At 43.1% G+C, this 19,728-nt stretch overlaps 1 protein-coding gene across 3 annotated transcripts in view; it reads right to left on the minus strand.

Moving 5' to 3' along the window:
* Window positions 1-19,728, minus strand: part of Astn2 (astrotactin 2) — an 886,217-nt gene that overhangs the window by 336,415 nt on the left and 530,074 nt on the right. For all 3 annotated transcript variants that reach the window (XM_070012528.1, XM_070012521.1, XM_070012512.1), the window contains one exon: window positions 2,207-2,373. In XM_070012528.1, the coding sequence (XP_069868629.1) occupies window positions 2,207-2,373 (167 nt within the window). The remainder of the gene's footprint in view (window positions 1-2,206; window positions 2,374-19,728) is intronic.

Below are 19,728 nucleotides of genomic sequence, written 5' to 3' on the forward strand. Positions count from 1 at the left end.
TGATTGGCAAATGTCCTTTATCTTAGTTTATGTGCTAATCCTTGCAGGATACTGTTCTAAAGCAAATTCAAGATGAATGTTAAGTTATAGCCTAAACAAGGCCATTCAAGCCTCATACCAATCACGCAGATAAGAGCCTATGATCGTGTTACAGATGAGGAAACTGAGGCCACAATATAAGATGATCAGTAACTTGCTCATAGTCATACAGCAAGGAGGCAATGAGCTGCACCATGTGTCTTGTGACCCTGAATGTGTTACTTAACCTTTCTGAAGTAATCTATGGAAAGTACTCGGCTCTCTCCACAGCCATCATTACACTGAAGTAGCTAAGGTTCATATTTTACATTGAGGACACGGAAGGTCAGATGTCATGAAAGGGAGGCCTGCTTGATGCATGAGAGAGGGAGAGAGAAAGAGAGAGGGGAGGGAGGGAAAGAGGGAGGGAGGGAGAGGCATTGAGATTCAAATCCTCCAGGACCCTTCCTGCGAGCGCTGGATAGAAGTCAGTGATAGTTTACCATGTCAAAATCCATTGCTGCTGCAGCTGCTTGCTGCTACTGTTGTTATTTTCCATACAACACCATCCCAAGTTCACAGCGAGGAAAAGAGCCACGGTGATATAAGAACCAGACAGAACAGCTGATTCTGTATGCAAGTCTACAGATCCTAGTCCATGCATAATTTACTCAACACTGCCCTGCAGTCACTTAAGCTGAGGAGAGACCGCCATAAATTCAGGTCTGCATACACTAATTTATTTCTTATTTATTTTACAGATACATAGCCAGGGTCTCCAGTGAGCCACTCTAACACTTGCTAGAAGGGACCCGTAGCTCCCCAGGTGGAAATGGGGCAAGAAAAGAAACCTGGAAATAAGTCGTGAACTCTGGAAACTAGAATCATGCAACTTGCATCCTCCTTTTTCAAACTGGGTTTAAATCTATGCACACTCTCACCTCCTTTATTTTTGTGATACATGGGGCTGTAAGGTGGCTAATCTCTTACTCTGCTCTTTGTGGTAACGACAGCATCAGGGCATACTTCACATACGAGAACAGGATCATTTCTTGGAATCAGAGAGTGTCAAAAAGGTGAGTACATTTTTTAATGCCAAGACAGACTGCAAAACAGGACTAAAGAAGTGAAGCTGCTGCTATTCTTTTGAGCGGTTGTTGAGGACCAAACACCACGCTAGGTGCTGTAAGGGTCAAAAGGAATTCCTACTACATAGGGAGAGAAATCAAGGCCACTTGGAAGAAATAGCCATGGCTTTACAAAACTCACTTTTCACAGATGGCTAAATTGTGGCCTAGACAGAGAAAAAGAATTGTCCCAGGTCAGGTGGTGCAGCAAATTACCACCCTGTTTTGTTTACAGTTTTAAAACTTGGTTTGAAGGGCCTGTAGCTGTAGTGGTAGAGCACTTGTCTGGAATGGGTGAAGCCCTGGGTTCAATCCCAAAAAGAAAAAGAGAGGTAGGGAGGAAGGAGGAGGGAGGGAAGGTGGGAGGGAAGGAGCGAGAGGAAGGAAAGGAAGGAAGATAAAATAGAGAGAATGAGAGAGAGAGATGAAGAAAGGGAAGGAAGATGAGAGGGAAGGAAAGAGAAGAAGGAAGGGAGGAAGAAGGAAAGGAAAGAAGGAAGGAAGGAGGAAATAAGAAAGAAGGAAGAAAAGAAACAAATGAGAAAGAAAGGAAGGAAAGAAACAAATGGAATCTCTACTACAAGCTTTCTCTATATGATTTCCTGGCACTTCCTTCCTCAGTTAGTTCTAGTTATTCTACATAGGTCAAAGGGCCCAGAGACCATCAATGACCTCACACCATTGAGTTCCTTCCTGTCCAATGGAGTCCCACACCAGGTATTTCCTTATGAACAGCCTCAAGATCCCTCTTCTTGTCTCCACACTGTACTGCCTCAGACTGCTGGGGAGTCACAGGGATAGGAGACCTCAGCAGAGAATAGATTCTGGACACAGGAAGCTAGCTGAGCAGGGGCATGCTGGGTTGCAGGTATTCCTCAATTACTTTCCTTCACCCACTCTTCTTTCCAAGGTCCACCAGGTTATACTCTAGCCACGTGAGCTCAAACAGAAGACTTAAAAAGACCAACCCAGACTGGCCAGGTTGTAGTTCTTGGCTATTTTCTCCATCGCTTACCTGCCACTGTGGGGAAGGTCCCTGGGCATTGGGGGTGGAGACTCACCCGCAGAACATGAAGATGGTGCTGGAACTGGCATCATAGGGCAAAGGCAGTGTCTGCTGCAGGCAGAGCTGCTCACAGCCGCCATTAAAGCCGTCAGAGCAGTCAATGCCCTTGGAGTGATCATAGCAGCCTGAACCGTCCTTCATGGGTCTCAGCTCCTCAGGACACTGCTCAGAAAGAGAATAACAGCGTGGTTATGGGAAAGGAGGTGCTGGGCTCCATCACAATCTCTCCTCCTACCATCTGTGTTCACAGAGCAAATGTTACTTGTTACTACTACTGACCTTGCTAGGACCGTTTATTGTTGCTTTTATGTTACACCAGCTACAAAGGTCATTGAAGGAGGCAGCCAGACATATTGTAAAGAGCCTCTGACAATATGACTTTAAACTCTAGTTATTCTCCTCCCCGTGTAACTGGAGGCTAGTTAGTTACCACCTTCTCTGAGTCTCAGGGTTGTCATCGATTACGTGGGCAGGACACACTTGTAATTGTTGTGAGTCTAAATTATATCATGAGGGTCTATATCTTACTTCAGCATTTGCCACATAATCTGTTACTCATTGAATGTGAATTGTCATCCTTTTGGCCTTTAATTGAGCTCTTCTGCAGCCTTGTCCCAGGAGCCCTAAATGAGAAGCTTACATACACAGAACCAGAGCATGCCAAGGCCTCCTAACCAGTCTGGTGGCTCCAGGCTGTCTGTCTCCTCAGCATCATCCTCCAAAGGACCACTTCATCTTCAAAATGAGCATCACTCCCCAGTGTAAATAAACAAATAAGCTGATCATTAGGGTTCCTTACCCATGGACACTTGCATATAATCCTTGAGTCCTTGAGCTAACACAGGGACTGCTACTTTCCATGGCTGGATACCAATACTAGGAAATATCTGGCTACTTATTTAGTTCTCCATCATTTGATGAGCTAACACCATGGTCTCCAGCCTTGTCAGTGGAGTAGTTTGAACATCCTGATTTTAAAAGGATACACAAGGCACCAGGTTTTAATTGCAGTCACCCTGCTGGCATTTTTTTGTCCATAAAGATGAACACCTAGAGTCCAATCCTCCTCATCCATCACTGGACATGGCTGATTAAAATCCCCCCAAGTCCTGTGAACCCCTCCCCGCCAGCCAGAGTTCCAGACCCTGCCCACACTGCCTTCTGAAGTGACATCAGTCGTAACACATACCAACACACACACAGTCACACGTACACAAATTAATTTCCCCAAATCGCAACAACAAACACAGAGGTCTGCCCTCTTGGAAATTAAATTTTTGTCAAAGCAGAATTTGTAATTACAAATGCACATGCGAGTTCTTGAAGACATGAGAGATAGGCTCCAGGAAGGGTGATGGAAAGTAGGTTATAAATGGCCTTTGTCAAGCTGCAGAGAGGTTATAAAACTGCTACGTTTTGTGCTTAAAAAGAAAAATCAATTTTCCATGTGAGTGAAGTGTTGCACATATTAATACAAGCTCAGAGAATTCCTGCTTGTCTCTGAGCAGTCGCTGTCAGACCGAACGGGTCCTGGTCGTGGGGTCACTTGGAGCCATTTACTGTTCTGGGGGATGGGCTCTACCTGTCTGTGGACAGTGTGATTTTGTTTCTTGTTGTGTCTGTGTGTCTGTTTGCATCTGTGTGTGCTGGTACTGGGACTTGAAGTCAGAGCCCGAGTGTAGTCCTTTAGGTTTTTTCCATGAAAGACTGGTACTGTCCTGCTGTCTTATTTTTAAAGAGTCTCACAGACTTTCCTGTCCCAGCTTGTTTGAAACCGTGATCCTCAGATTTCAGCCTCTTGAAGAGCTCAGACTGAAGATGTGAGTCATTGGCACCTGGCTCCAATTTCTGTTCCTTCAATGAGTGACCTTGATAATCCGGGTACTACCTAAGCACGTGAGTTATCTGCTTGCTTCAGCAAAGCTTTGGAGCCTAGTGTGGGAGGCTGCTAGTGGTTACCCAAATTCTGTCTCTGTCTTCATCTTTGGAAGCCAGCAACCGTGAATGTTAGCACCTATGATGTTGTGGCAGGCACGATGAAGTTAAAACCCTGGAGGAGTCTATGCTGGATTCTCCAGATTGGCCTAAATGCCAATATCCTTATAGAAAGAAGGCAGGGAGCAATCACAATGATGGAAGAGAAGGCAAATGTGCAAGTGCTGAGAGATTGGTAGATGGAGACAAGAATCCTAATTTGTGGGAGAGGCCAGCAGAGGAGACAGGCACTACCAATATCTTTTGTTGGGATTTCTGACTTCCAGAATTACAAAAGAATAAATTTCTGTGGTCTTTAGCCTCTATCCTTCCCTCCCGTCCCTTTTCAGTATAGCAGAACTTACCATAGCCTCCAGAGGAAATAGATCACCTGGGTAGCATTTTTACTGAGGAGAAAGCCGAGGACAGCGTTACACACACAGGTGGGTGGCAGGGTCAGTGTTTCTCAGGTGTGCCAATTTGGTGGCTGTTAACTGAATACCAGGTATTTGCTTAAACTAAATGGGTCAACTTGATTGTCTTGAGAACCAACTAGGTGGTGAAAAAAGCATGTCTTTGGAGGTGTGTCTGTGAGGGTGTCTCCAGAGACTGTTGGGCCATGTGTGCTGCTGACCCAATCAGTGATTTAATCCACTGATGGACCCATACTCTGTGTGGCCTTTTAGAGGTGGCAGAAACTGTGGGAAATGGACCTCGTTGGTGGAAGGAGGTCACGTGGGAGAGGTGACTTTGAAGGGTGTGTCTTGGCCCAGGACCTTCCTATTATTTTCCTTGCCTGCTGGCATGTACAAGGTGAGACACTTTCTTGCACTGGGTCCTTCAGCCATGAAATTCTGCCTCTCCATGAAGCAGGAATAATGGAGGCAGTGGAGCATGGACTGAAATCTCAGAACTTTTCCTTTGAGAAGGCATTGTGCTTCAGGCCTGGACCGTGTATACAACCAAGGCCCAATGTGTGACACGGTGTTACACCGCAGGGCCCAGAGCATCTAGGGAGGAAGTTTGTATGATATGTCTTCAGGGAATAGGGCCTCTCTCTTCCCTCTCTCTCTTCCTCCCTTCCCATCCTTTTCCTTCCTTCCTCCCTTCCCATCATTTTCCTCCCTCCCTTCTTCCCATCCTCCCTCCCTCCCTTTCTTCCTTCCTTCCTTCCTTCCTTTCCTCCCTCCCTCCCTCCTTCCTTCCTTCCTTCCTTCCTTCCTTTCTTCCTTCCTTCTTTGCTTCCTTCCTCACTTTCTTCCTCTTTCTCCTCCCCCCTCCTTGCCTCCCCCATTCCTGTACCATCCCCCTTTAACATATGGGGATTCTATGAGAAGAAGACAAGTCAGGGATCGAGCCCTTAGCAGAAATGTCAATATCCTGGAATTTAGATTTGTGGGAGAAAGATATCTGTTCTTGGATCTGCTCAACCCATGGTGTCTTGTTATGATATCCTGAGCTCACAAAGTTCATCCTGCTTATTGCTTTCCAGGTTTATTCTGTTGTGAATGGGGAAAAACACTGTGACACGAATTCTTTAGATTTATTGCAACCTTTTCCTGACCTAAGTATATTCTATGTGGGTTTGTGTTCTGTAGGTAATACAAGAGAGTAGATATTTTATGATGTGGAGGTGTAGTACCCTAAAAAGTTAAGTGGAGCTGTTAGTTGGTAGTGCCATTCAGTTTATCTATAATGTAGCTGATTTTTTTGTCCTGTTGTTGAGTACTGAAGTATTCAACTATAATTGTGGATTTGTCTTATTTTTTTAGTCCATTAGTGTTTTGTTTGTTTTTTGGCAGTACAGGGCTTGAATTCAGTGCCTTGTACTCACTTGGCACACTTGCGCTGCTACTTGAGTCATCCGTCAGCCTTTTTTTTGCTGATTAATTGGAAATGGAGTCTTTCAGAATTTTCTGCACAGGCTGGCTTTGAATTGTGATCCTTAAATCTCAGCCCGGTGAATAGCTAGGATTACAGGGATGAGTTAAGGAGCCAGGCTCATTAGTTTTTGCCTCACAAATATCCATGCTTGCTATTTCTTAAACATTCCATGATATTGCTCTTGGATAATTTTTTTAGTGAGGTCTACTTTATTTAATATTAATATAGCTACTCCTGCTGTTGTTTTCTATGCATAACATGTTGCTTTCCTCTATTTATTTACCTTCAAGCTGCCTATATTATTAAGTGTCAGCTCAACTTTCGCTTTTTTGTTTGTTTAGGCAGTACTGAAATTTGAACTCAAGGCTTTGCAATTGCTAGGCAGGTGTTTTACCACTGGACTCACACCTGTTTTTGCTTTTATTTTTTCAAATAGCGTGTTATACTTTTTACCTGAGATCACCATTCTCCTGTCTCTGCCTTTTATAGAGATGGAATTACAAATACACATGAACACATCCAGCTTGATTGAGATGAGGTCTCCTTGACTTTTTGGTTGGGCTGGCCTTGAACTGTGACCTTATTTCTACATCCCATACAATAGGTTTTTGTTTTGTGTTTTGTTTGGAATAAGGTCTCACTATGCAGCACAGGATTTCCTGTAACTCAGTGTCTTCCTGGGTATACCACCAGGCTAGACATATGAACTGAATTTCTTACAGGCAACATATAATTAGGTCAAGCTTTTCAATTTGCTCTGCCAGGGTCTGTGTTTTAATTTGTGCATTTAGAAGAACTATCTGTGTGTGTGTATGTGCGCATGTGCATATGAGTGAGTGAATGCTGGTCCTGGGGCTTGAACTTAGTGGGACGGTGCTATCCTTTAGCTTTTTCATTCAAGGCTGCCCCGCTGGAGCCACGGCTCCACTTCCGGCTTTTTGATGGTTAATTGGAGATAAGACGTTCACAGAGTGCTTGGACTGGCTTCCACCTTTGAGCCTCAGATCTCAGCTTCCACAGTAGCTAGGCTTACAGGGGTAAGCTACAGGTGCAAGCAGAATATTTACATTTAGTATGATAATATTATGCATCTCTTTTTTTCATTTCTCCATTTCCTTTGTTTTTTGGGGGGGTTTCCTATGGGCTATTTGGATGTTCATTAGAGCTCCATTTTGATTTATCTATATTGCTTCTGAATGCATTTCTTTGCATCATTTTAGTGATGTCTCTAGATGTTCATAATTTAGTCTATTTGTGATATCATCTTTCCATATCATGTATGTATATAGTAACCTTTCCTGTTTTTGTGCTTTATGTGCCTTCCCTCTCATAAAATGTAGCTTCTTCATGATTTCTCTAGATAGAAGTAAAACCATATCAGAGACTCCTATTGTGTTTTTTGTTTGAACCATCAAATATGATATGGAAAAACAGGACAGTTGATTGTACCCACCCACATTTGTGCTGTGTTCCTCTGTCCTTCCTGATGTTCTCAGTTAGGTCAGTTATATTATTTATTCTCTCCCTCTCCCTCTCCCTCCTCCCTCTCCTTTTCTCTCTTTCCCTCCTATTCTTTTCCCTTCCTTCTTTCTTTATTGTTTGATAGGGTCTCACTATGCAGCCCAGGCTAGCCTTGAACTTTTGATCCTTTTGCCTTAGCAGAGATCACAGGCCTCTGCCATCGTTCCTGACTATTATTTCATTTCTGTTTTGAAGACAACCTTTAGCCATGCTTTTAGAAACAGCCAGTCATAGTTTCTTTTCGTTTTCTTCTCTCTGAGAATGTCAATTACTTTTTTATTCCTAGAGGATATTTTCATTAGACATACGTTTCTTTTTTATTTAATTCAGCACTTGAAAAAAATGTCTCACTTTTCCTTGGCCTCTAGGTTTCTCATGAGAGTTCCACTGTGGTTAAAATTGGGCTTCTTTTGCAGATAAGATGTAATTTCTCTCAAGCTTTCTTCTTGAAAAGCTGAAGAAGTTTGAATATGATGTTTTCGTGTGGATTTTCTTTGTGTTTATTCTGCTTGGATTTTGCTTAGCTTCTTGAATCTGTAGGGTTTTAAAATTTGAGATGTTTTCAGCTGTAATTTCTTTGAGTACCATTTTTTCCCTTCTTCTTCTGAAACTCCAATAACACAAATGTTAGGATTTTATTTTATATATACAGTTGCACAGATTCTTGGAAATAGATTCATTTTCTTCTCAGCCTATTTTCTTTTCAAAAACTGAGATTGTGTAATTTCACTTGTTTTATTTTTAAGTTTACTTATTATTTCCTTTGTTTCCTCCAGTCCTCTGTTGATTCTATCCACTTAGTTTTAATCTCATTTACTGTCCTTTTTAGTTCTAAGAGTTCTGTTTGTTTTCTCTTTATACCTTATATTTCTTTGTTGATTCTTTCTAGTTTTCTCATTTAGTACAGGATTTCCCATGTTTTATTGCGGAGGAATTTTTTTTGGTACAAAGCATTTAAAAAAATTATTGTAAAGATACTGTACAGGAAGGGGAGGGAAATGTTGGGGAGGTGGGGAGGGAAGGGATTGTGGAGAAATTTTAAGTGATGGTTATTTTAAGAATCTTTGTTGAAGCTAGGCACCGGTGGCTCACAGCTATAATCCTTGCTATTCAGGAGGCTGAGATCTGAGAATCACAGTTCGAAGCCAGCCTGGGGAAGAAAACTCCCCATGAGACTCTTAATCTCCAATGAACCATTCAAAAAACCCAGAAGTGGTGCTGTGGTTCAAGTGGTAGGATGCTAGCCTTGAGCACAAAGAGGCTCAGGGACAGCTCCCAGGTCCTGAGTGCAAGCCCCACAACTGACCAAAAATAATTTTTGAATAATGCTAATAACTGTTGTTTTGGTGATGGAATCTACTGGTTGCCTTTTTACCAAGTCTGAGACTGTTCTGGTTCTTGGTATGACACATGATTGGGAATGGGTACTTGGACATGTTTTTGCTTCATGCTTCATGGATTTTAACTCTGGACCTGGGCACTGTCCCTGAGCTTTTTTTACTCAAGGCTAGCACTTTACCACAGAGCCACAGCTCCACTTCTAGCTTTTTGGGTGGCAATTGGAGATAAGAGTCTCATGAACTTTCCTGCTTGGGCTGGCTTTGAACTGTGATCCTCAGATCTCATCTTCCTGAGCAGTTAAGATTATAGGTATACCGGGCACACCTGTAATCCCAACTATTCAGGAGGCTGAGATCTGAGGATCATGGTTCAAAGCCAGCCCAGGCAGGAAAGTCCGTGAGACTCTTATTTCCAATAAGCCACTAGAAAACCAGAAGTGGCATTGTGGTTCAAGCGGTAGAGCACTTGCCTTGAGCTGGAGCTGAGGGACAGCGCCCAAGCTCGGAGTTCAAGCCCCACAACTGACCAAAAAAAAAAAAAAAAAAAAAAAAAGATTATAGAAAAGATTATAGGCATAAGCCACTGGCACCTGGTTGCTTTGTGCTGTGTTTTTGACTTTGGATATTGTTTAAGCTTTCTACTTTATTTGGCTTCTGATCACACTGCTTTAGCAAGTGAAGGTGGTTTGTTTCTGGCAAAAAGGATACAGACCTTTGTTCACTGAGCCTTTGCTGACACCCAAGAGAAAGGCTTTTAAGTTCTGGGGGTTGGGGTAGGAATCTGGCTCTCATAAGGACTTCAATAAAGAGCCTCCTGGCCTTACCCAGTCCCAGTTGCCCACTTGTCTCCACAGTATGGGAGACAACCTCGTTACTGCTGTCCCGATTTGACCCTAGTTCTCTGGTAACTCTCCTAGTAGAGTGCCTCAGTGCTTCGTGCTGTAGGTGAGGGATGGAAATCCATGCTTTTCCTGTGGTCTCTACTGATAATGAATTGAGCCAGGGTGAGGTGCTCATTACCTCTTGATGGAAATTCAAGCTCCAAGCTTCACCTGTCTTTTACTGGCATGAATCAGGGTAGGTTCACATTTCTTCTGCCTGCTAGACCATGTTGGAGTAGAGCTGGTAAGAGTTAACAATGTTGTGTCTTGCTAGACTGCCCTTTTCCTTAGTATGTAATCCATAGTGATTAGGACTTGGAGAATATCATTTTTGTTTGTATACATACCTATTGGAATTTATGGATTGCCAGCTCTTTTAGCTCCAAGTCTGGGACAATTGAGGCAAAGAGAATGTTCAGGAAACTGACTACCTCTTCTTGTCTATCCTTGGGTCTCAATGCCTCTACTTGGTCAGCCTTTGCTCCACCTTTCCAGCTCACATGTGTTTTATATATTCTGTCCAGGGACTTTAGTTGTATTTAGCAGAGGAATTGAGAAAAGATGTCTATGTTCCTGCAGGCTTTTTTTAGTTAGCATAGCCCTAAAGCTTTTTTTTTTTTTTTAAAAAAAAGGAAGAATAGGAGACAAAAATAAAAAGACCACATGTGACTTGCACGGCCTAAAATATTTACTATATAGTCCTTTATACAAAAACAGCTGCTGACCCATGACTTTCACTGTGGGGAGGCATCTAGAGTTTATTCTAAGTACACCTGGAGGGCTTTGGACGGTTGCCTGGCAGAGGAATGAAGTGATTTGATTTGCTACTTTGAAGAGATTACCTAAGTTAGTGAATTCAATTATCTCTCAGCATTTTCTTAGAGCTTGCAAAAGGAGCCTTGGGATGCATGCGAGCTCGGGAGACTCCAGTGGGTATGAGACAGGGGGCTAGGAAATCTAGCATTACACTGCTTCTTTGCCTGAGGCTGTACATGAAATAAGTGGGAGAGCTGGGGATCTACCCAGGTCACCTGGGCTCCAGAGCCTCACAGCCCATCTCCTGCTCTTTCAGAAGAGGGCCCAGAGGAAGACTCTGAGCCTGGGTCCCTGAGCCTTGAGCTTAGCATTTCTAGAGGAAGGAGAGGATGCCTGGAGAACTCCCCACTCTCCCCCCCTCAGCACTGGCTGGTCTCCTACTTCTTCTCCCACTCCCCACCCCCAAGTCTCTTCCTCTGTCCCCTGAGCCTGCTCTTAGAGCTGCTTCCCAACCTCATTTCTCATCATCACCAAGCCATTTGTTTCTGTTTGTAATTATGCATTTTAATGTTCATTAATTATGGAATGCAAATTGTTCCAAGTGCAAAATTGGTAATGAGCTGTTCTACCACTCCACCCCCAGGTCTAGAAGGTGAGCCAGCTGTTCGAAGCAAATCAGAATAACTTCTCCTGAGGCCTGAGTGAAGGCTAAGGGATTTCCTGGTGATGACTGAGGAGGGGCCCTACCCTTCTTGGGTCCTGAGAGACATCAGGAGGGTACCGACCTCTTTTATTTCTTTCTATAACCTTGGGCCTTACAAGCAGAAAGACCTCTAGCAGGGACCCAGCCTCTGACTATGTAACATTGAGCTACTTGCTTTCCTTCTGTGGCCTCAGTTTCTTGTCTGGAAGACAATGAGGAAAGCATCTTCATGGTGGGCGAAGCAGAAAAATGGGATGTTGATGGGAAAGAACAAGCTAAAAAAAACCTCCCTGAACTTCCATAGTTACGTAGGGATGGCTCTCTGAGAGCTGAGTTCCAGTTCTGCCTAGCTTTGCTCTCTGATTGGCTGGCGGGGTTCATACTGGAACACCTGACTCTGGCCATGTCCTTCATTATAAAATAAAGACACTGGACAGGAGGAAATTGGAAAAGACAATCAATGCTAGTTTTTTTCCCCCAAAGTAACTATGAATTATAAAAAGGTGGAGAAATCACCTCTCAGCACTTGAGAGGAAGTGAGCACTTCCCTGGAAATTATTGAACAGGTTTTAAGATTTTTCTAAGGATGTCTGTAACCCTGTTCCATTATGGATGGGCAAAGCCTTCACACAGGGATTCTAAGCACCTTCTAGAAAGTGTATTCTGATGGGTTACAAGCAGACTCAGGTTTAGGAACAAACTAGTTGCTTGTAACAGGCTTGGATGTGCAAGTCAGACTCAGCATCTTGGAAAGAAGAAGGAGGAAGGAAAGACGCAAGGAAGGGAAGGAAGTAGATATTTATTTACTGAGTGCCTACTATGTTATATGTTTGATATTTTCCCATGTGCCCTCTCTTTGCCTGCTCCCAAAGCTCAGAAGCACCCCCAAAGCATGCTCATTTTATAAGCAAGGTTACCACTAAGCCAGGATTGTGGGAGTCTTCAATATAAATCGATGCAAGGAAAGACTGAGTGGGCCTAGCTCTCCTGTGCTGCCTAGCACAGGAGTGAGTGAAGAAGGGTCCAGTCATCTTCCTTCCTGCCCCAAACCATTCAACGGGGCCAGCTAGCCCAGCTGTTAGCCCCAACATTGACTGGGACAACCGGGCTAGTCAAGAGCTCATAATCACTGGGAGTTCTAATCAAGTCATGCCAATTCAGTGACTGCTTAATTTGTGCTCTGCTTCTGTGTTGACCAAGAGGAAAAAGGTAGCCTAAAATAAGGATCATGGGGATCAATAGTCCTGGGTAATGTAGGACAGCAGGTACAGGCCCCAGCAGGGCTTCTCCCAGGTCAGAGTGGAGAAAGTAGAGCCTGCCCCAGTCCCTGCAGGAGGCCCCGGGCACAGAAGCCAAACCACCAAGTCCCTTTACCTCCACCTCTTCAAGCACAGTGTGTTTTCTCTGCAGAGTCCAACCTCACAGCTTTTGTCAGTTCCCAGCTAGGCTGGCCCTGTCTCCTGAAAGACTCCTAAACGGCCCATGAGAAAGCACCAGTGATCCACTCTGGGGGATCTCTCCTGAGCTCCCAAAGTAGGAGATGTGGGAAAAGAAGTGAAAACTAGTCCAGATGCTGCCCCTGTGTGACTCTGGGCAATCACGGTACCTCTCGGATCCTGGCTTCCATTTTATGTTCTGTTTTGTTGTTGTTTGTTCATTCTTTTGTGTGCTGCTACCGAGACTGGAACTCAAGGCCTCACATTCTTGCTCAGCTTGTTCACTCTACTGCTTGAGCCATGCCTCCAGCCTGGTCTTCCCTATTTTAAAATAGACTTTGATAAATAGCCTCTGGAGTTTGGTGAGAATACTCAGTACATCGTCACCAAGAAGTCCCTATATACAGGTGCCTTTGTTCTGTGTGTGTGTGTGTGTGTGTGTGTGTGTGTGTGTGTGTGTGTGTGTGTGTGTGTGTGTGTGTGTGTGTGTGTGTGTGTGTACATAGAACTGGAGATCAGATCCAGGGCCCCCATGCATGCTAGGCTAGTGTTCTACCACTGAGCTACATCCTTACGCTCCTCCTTCCTTATGATGCTCTGGTCAGAGAACATCATCCTTCTTTCTCTCTCACACTAACTGGGATGATTTCTGGCTCAGTCTGTGTCTCAGTAAGCCCATGGCTATTTGAGGAGAGAGACTATCACATACCCAGCTTTATCTCTTTTGTACAGGATGACAGGCAGGGCAGTGGTAGTCTCTGTGGTCAGACAAGACCAATCTCAAGTCTGGGCCAGAAAATGTCAGCCACTCCCTTCTCAGAACTCAGAACAAAGTAAAAGACATTTCATATCCTTTAAAACAGGGCCTGCCACATGGCAGAATTCCAGTTGTAATAGCATTTGTTATTAACATGATTACTTTTTGATACTTGGTAAATTCTTTTGGAGTGTGACCAAATTTCTGGTGGTGGTGTTGCTTAGTTCTGGCTTGAATTCCTGTGAAGTAGTGGTAGGCCATTCTCCCCACGTACCCACCATCTGTGTAGCATTTAATACATTCTCACTGACAACACAGAAAGGAAATTCAAATATTCTCGGGACATGCTATGGGCCTGGCCATATGCGAGGTGTTCACCTTGCATAACTCTGCTGAAGGTCCACAGAGGTTCTATGGACTTCCTCTCAGTAACTCAACTTTTGTAGCAAAGGTAAAAAAGACTTTGAGGGGACAATGCCTTTCTCTGGTGGCCCTGCCCTTGGTGAGTAGAGACTGCATTCAAAGGTGGTAGTTATTGATCTCAAGAAGTGTCTGCACCAACTGAAAGAAGTGGGTATATCCCACAAAGAAGAGAGGTCATGGGTCAAGATGGCTAAAGACCAAAGCTTGTGTCAATCAATAGGAATCCTGAATCCAAAAGTGGATGAGAAAGAATGGAACAGATATTTCTCCAAAGAAGATACATAAGTGCCCCCAAAGACCAATGGTCAATATCACTAATCATGAGGAAAATGTAAATAAAAACAACGAGATGCCAACTAGAATACACAAGTAGAATAGCTATTGTCAAAGTATAATAATATCTGTTGGCAAGGATTTGGGGAAATTGGAGCTCTGTGCACCCAGCTATCATTGTAAAATGGAATGATTATTTTGGAAGACAGTAGGGAGAGTTTCTAAAAAGTATTATCAATGAAATTATACTGCCATCTGTGCATAGATCCAAATAGATGAAATTAAAGTGTTGAAAAGATTTGTTTGTTTTTTTAAACTGTATATATGTATATATGTGTGTGTGCGTGTGTGTGTGCGTGTGTGTGTGTGTGTGTGTGTGTGTGTGTGTGTGTGTGTGTGTGTGTGTGTCTTTTTTGGGCACTGGGGATTGAACCCAGGATGCTGCACTTGCTAGGTAAGTGCTTTGCCACTGAACTACATCCCAGCCCTATGTTCAAGAAGTTTATATAAAACCTGGTTAAGAGCACTAACTATGTACAGTCACCAAAATGCAGATCAGTCCAAACAGCTATTGATCTTTATAGCCATAATGAATTTTTAAAAAATACATAAAATGGAATGTTATTCACCCCTTAAAAGGAATTTGAGACATAGGCTATATCACGAGTGAACTTTGAAGACCATATGCTAAGGGAAATAACTCAGTCACAAAAGGACAAACACTACTTGACTCCCTCATATGAGGTTACCCCTGAGAGGGCCAAACCATAAAGACAAAAAGTAAAATGGTTTTACAGGATCTAGGGGAGGGAAATTGAGTTGGGTGGCTGTTATGCATGAGTCTACAGTTTCAATTTACAAGATTAAACGGGTTTTGGAGATTGGTTTACAAGAATGTGAATGTACTTAACACCAAGCGCCTGAGGACCTCAAAGTGGTCAAGACTCTAAATGCTACATTATAACATATAACATTATGAAATATAATGTAGATCACTGGACAGTATACTGAAAATGAACGATACAACTTGTGGGTGGGGATGGGAGGGAAAAACTGGGAGTGAGAGAGTAAAGGGGTGACATTGTCCAAAAAGAAATGAACTCTTTGCCTGTATACATCATGTATATAATAACAATAAAAACATCTTAAAGATAAAAAATAAAAAAACATTATCTAAATGAACTCCATGAAATGGAAACAAAAGTTGTTTTTTTTCTTTGTTGCTGCTTTGGTTTTCTTTTCCTTTTGTCTTGTTTGTTTATCTGTCTTTAGGAGGGTAAGTGGGGGGCCACAGAACTGGTAGGACAAAGGAGGAACAAATGCAGCAGTGGTACTCACTGGACACGATGTTGAAAATGAATGCTACAACTTGTGGGTGGGGATGAGAGGGAAAAACTGGGAAAGAGCAAGGGAAGGGGTGACATTGTTCAAAAGGAAATTCTTTATCTGATTTATATAACCCCTCTGTACACTACCTTTACAATAACAATAAAATGCATTAAGAAATAGATAGCATGTAGAAATTTTCAATTAAAATATTAGAAAAAAATAAAGGTAGAAGGTGTGATGTTGGTATCTGCCAACTTCAAGGAGAACCTAGACCAGGCAAAGGTCTGGGTAAGCCCACAGGGAGAGAGCACAATCATGCTCACACCAGTTAATGATGAGGAAGAGTGCTGGGGGGGTGGGGGAGCAGAACGTCACTGCACAAAACTAGGCTGTCATACATCTGGTGACTGGCTTGTCAACTGACTTTATGATCTCCTGTCCCCTTTAGAACAGCTTCAGTGCATTAGGAGGGCCCAGGCTGCCGTTCCTAAGCTTGGCACAGGTCATCCATTCCATGGTGCTCAGTCTTTCTAACTCTGCAGTGAAGAAGCTAGAAACTGGTCTCCAAGACCAATTTAACTGGACACTCTATGATTCTCTGCTGATAGAAACTCAGGAGCTGGGTGCTGGGCACAAACTTTCTGTACCTCTATGAAGCTCTCTTGGACTCTGTACTGAGGGATGGTTGAATTCAACAAATGCCTGTTCAGAGACTCCTGTCCTCTGAGCCTTAGGAAGCTTTGCTGTAGTCCTGAAGAAATGTCTAGCCTGATGGGGGTGATAGAATACATTAACACATCTTTACAGTTTTATATGATTTTTATATAGTAGAAATAAGAGCCAAAGGCTGAGGGAGAAGAGGCCAGGGAACACTTTCCCATGAAAATCTGCCAGGAGTCCTGAAAAATGTCTATTCAATAACTGTCTGCTGATATTAATGAATAGCCTTTGTAGAGCTCATTAATAATAATAATAGCTATCACTTAATAGCGTTTACCATGTACTAGACACTGTTTATAAGTATGTTTTGAATATTAACTCATAATGAGAGCATCAGCCTGATGGTAAAGGTTCTACTATTGTACTCATTTTACTGAGAAGGAAATTGAGGCAAAGACAGCTTTAGCAACTTATCCCAAGGTCACAGAACAAGTATAAATCAGGTGTAGGATATAAACCATACCCTGATGCTTTTGTTTTTGTTTTTGTTTTCTACAAGTGTGCTGAATTTTTCTAATGGCTCTAAAGTTTCCTGTCTATTTCCAGTTGCCCCTGACTACAACATAGATGTGCAGATTGCTCTTGGAAGGGAAGGACACTGAGGTACACAGGTGTGTGTGGGGGTGGGGGGGGGAGATTGGGAGGTCTTCATAAGATTATAAGAGCTTTGTAAGAGTTTCCCAGGCATAGATCACAGAATAAACCCATTTTTGTACCACTCCAAAGGGTTCACTGAAGAGGCTCTCTTACTCTCTGTGATCCTATGTTCAACTATTAGAAACTCTCCAAACCTAGTCTTTTGGGGGTTGGATGGTGGTATTATTACCTGAGCATGAATGATGAAGTCATTTGTCATTGGAGACCTACTTCAGACTTTCTGCCTTCCTCATAGGTTGGAGTTTAAACTAAATGCCTCAACCTTTTAATCCTGCTTTGATCGTTCCTTTATGCTTTGTGATTAGCACCTATCTTGAAGCTACTTAGGACTGCTAGATACCAGTCAATTTATAGGCAGAAAAAAGACACTGGAGCTGACTACTAATGGCCCATAACTGTAATCCTAGCTACTCAGGAGGCTGAGATCTGAGGATCAAGATTCAAAGCCAGCCCACACTGAAACATCCATATGGTTCTTATCTATACCAATTGACTGGAAAAAGCTGGAAGTAGAGCTGTGGCTCAAGTGGTAGAGTGCCAGCCTTGAGTGAAAAAGTCAGACAGAAACATAAGGCCCTCATTCAAGCCTCAGGACATGCATGTATGCATGCAAGCACCACACACACACACACATACACACACACACACACACACACACACACACACACACACACACACACACACTAGAGATTACAGGAAAGAGGAGTAAATTACAGTAATACATCAATCACAGGTAGGTATTATTAATATACATTGTTTTTAATACTAGGAGAAACAAAGATGAAAAAGCAATAGGATCAATATTGTAAGGTAAGTGACAGAGGTGGGATTTGAACCCACCTAGCTTGACTCCAAAGAACTCCTTCTCTCAGAATACCATACCTATTCATGAGCTATTCACTCAGTGAGTCAGGCCAGGTCTTTCAAAAGGCTGGAAATACCGACGTTTCCAAGCCTGTGGGGCTTTGTGAGCTGTTTTCTTTTCCCCACCTTTTGTAACTAACAAGTCAATTTGCAGCTCAAGGCAGTGTCCTCACACTGTACCTTCTCATTGATCGCCGGGACTCTGAGTGAGAAATGATTTTATAAACTAGTTGGCTTTGAAAAGCACGCAGCAGCAGCCATTGAACATATGCTTCTGTGGGTATATATTTATTCAGCTTATGTTGAGTGTAATTTTGGATGCTTTGCATATTTTATATATTTTTTTGTCACAGAGAGCAATTTAAAGGAAAAAAGTAAAAGAAAAAAAATCCCATTTCTAAATGGAGACAGATGCCATATATGTCCTCAGGGACTTGGAAGGGACAAGGCTCCCCAAGTCCAATATTCCAGGAATGGGAGTGGCAGGCTGGCGGGGGGGGGGGGGGAGGAGAGGAGATTCAGGGGCTAAGAATCTAGCATCGACTCTGATGCCCATATGGAGACACTTACCATCCAGGCCCCAGGCAGGCTCTTCAAACTTCTTCCATTCGAAGGGCTTTCTACCATCCTGCTTGACAGTATGCTCCACATACTATTTGCCGAGTGCTAACTATTGGCCTGACCATGGTGATGAATTCCCCTGGAAACCTAATGCTGAGGCATTGCTGTATGTAAGGGAACACAGATGTCATGACCAGCACAGCAGGAAGCCACATGCTGGCCCAGCTCCAGAACCAGAACAACCAGAACTGGAACAACTCCTGCAGGGGTTACTGGAAGTCCTCAGAGGAGGGACCTGTCCCAGATACTGCCCATTTCCTATCTGGGTGATAATGGGTAGACAGAGTGTTATCCTCCTGAGTTGGCCTCTGCTGTTTCTAATCAGGACAAAAAGACCATTCTGCTGGGGTGCCGTGGAAGTTCAGAGTGGCCCAAAGTTGCCTTTAGAAGTCACTCGAGATACTTGCTCTCTTTCTTGCTCTGCCCTCTTTCCTGCCTAAAAGGTTCTCCTCTGACCCAGGATGAACTCGTTTCAAAGATGTGCCTTAGAAAAAGTCTGCAGGTTTTGGACCAGCTGGAGGGGGAAAAAAAATAAAGCGCGTGTGGGCGCAAAAATTTCCAAGGAGGAAAGCAGCAGCCCAGAGGGAATTTGTAAGAAGGGAGAATGCTCATTGAATGTGCCAGAAGGAGATTCCACGTGTGGTTCCTGGTGACACCCAGTGTCACTTGCTGGCTATGCAAATACACATGAGCTCTTTGCTGCCCAGGGCACAGTTCCTCTCTGGGCCTTTAAGTCTCCAAGAGCAGCTCCCACATCTAGCAAATACTTAGGTGATGAGTTCTGAAGTCAGCTCCGCAGTTCAAATGCAATGAGGGACAAACTCAAGACAAAACATTTGCTTCTGTTGAAAGCAAAGACTGGTTTTACTGAGCTGGGGAGATGTCTTTTATGTTGGCAGATTCCACCAGCAGGACCATGGTACAATTCTATCATGGTCAATTCTGCTATTTCCATCAAACTACATTTCTCATTAAGTGGCCCATCTCCCTCTAGGAACGTACATCATTCTGCCCAGAAAATAATTCCTCAGCGAGGGAAAAAGGTTAGCAAGTGTTTGATGAAACTCTGCCACAGTATGTTACTGCAAAGTGAAAGATATGAAGAATATTCAGGCAAGGTTCAGGCAGAAGCTGGAGAAAATAGAGGAATGGATAATTTTATTCACATAATTAGTAGTGATTCTCACGGTATTCCCAATCCACTTGTCTCCTAAGACCCATGAACAAGATAAAATAAAAAATAAAATAAAAAAAGAAGAACACCCTCCTGGGGTAAAAGAATCCTAGGTTAGAAATTATAATACTTAGATTACATTCAATCATACCTGTTATGTTTCTTGGCTTCCATTTGAGATGTATTCATTTTTATTTATTTGTA

Source organism: Dipodomys merriami, unplaced genomic scaffold, assembly GCF_024711535.1.
Source record: "Dipodomys merriami isolate MVZ:Mamm:240054 unplaced genomic scaffold, mDipMer1.0.p SCAF_11, whole genome shotgun sequence".
Classification (NCBI taxonomy): domain Eukaryota; kingdom Metazoa; phylum Chordata; class Mammalia; order Rodentia; family Heteromyidae; genus Dipodomys; species Dipodomys merriami.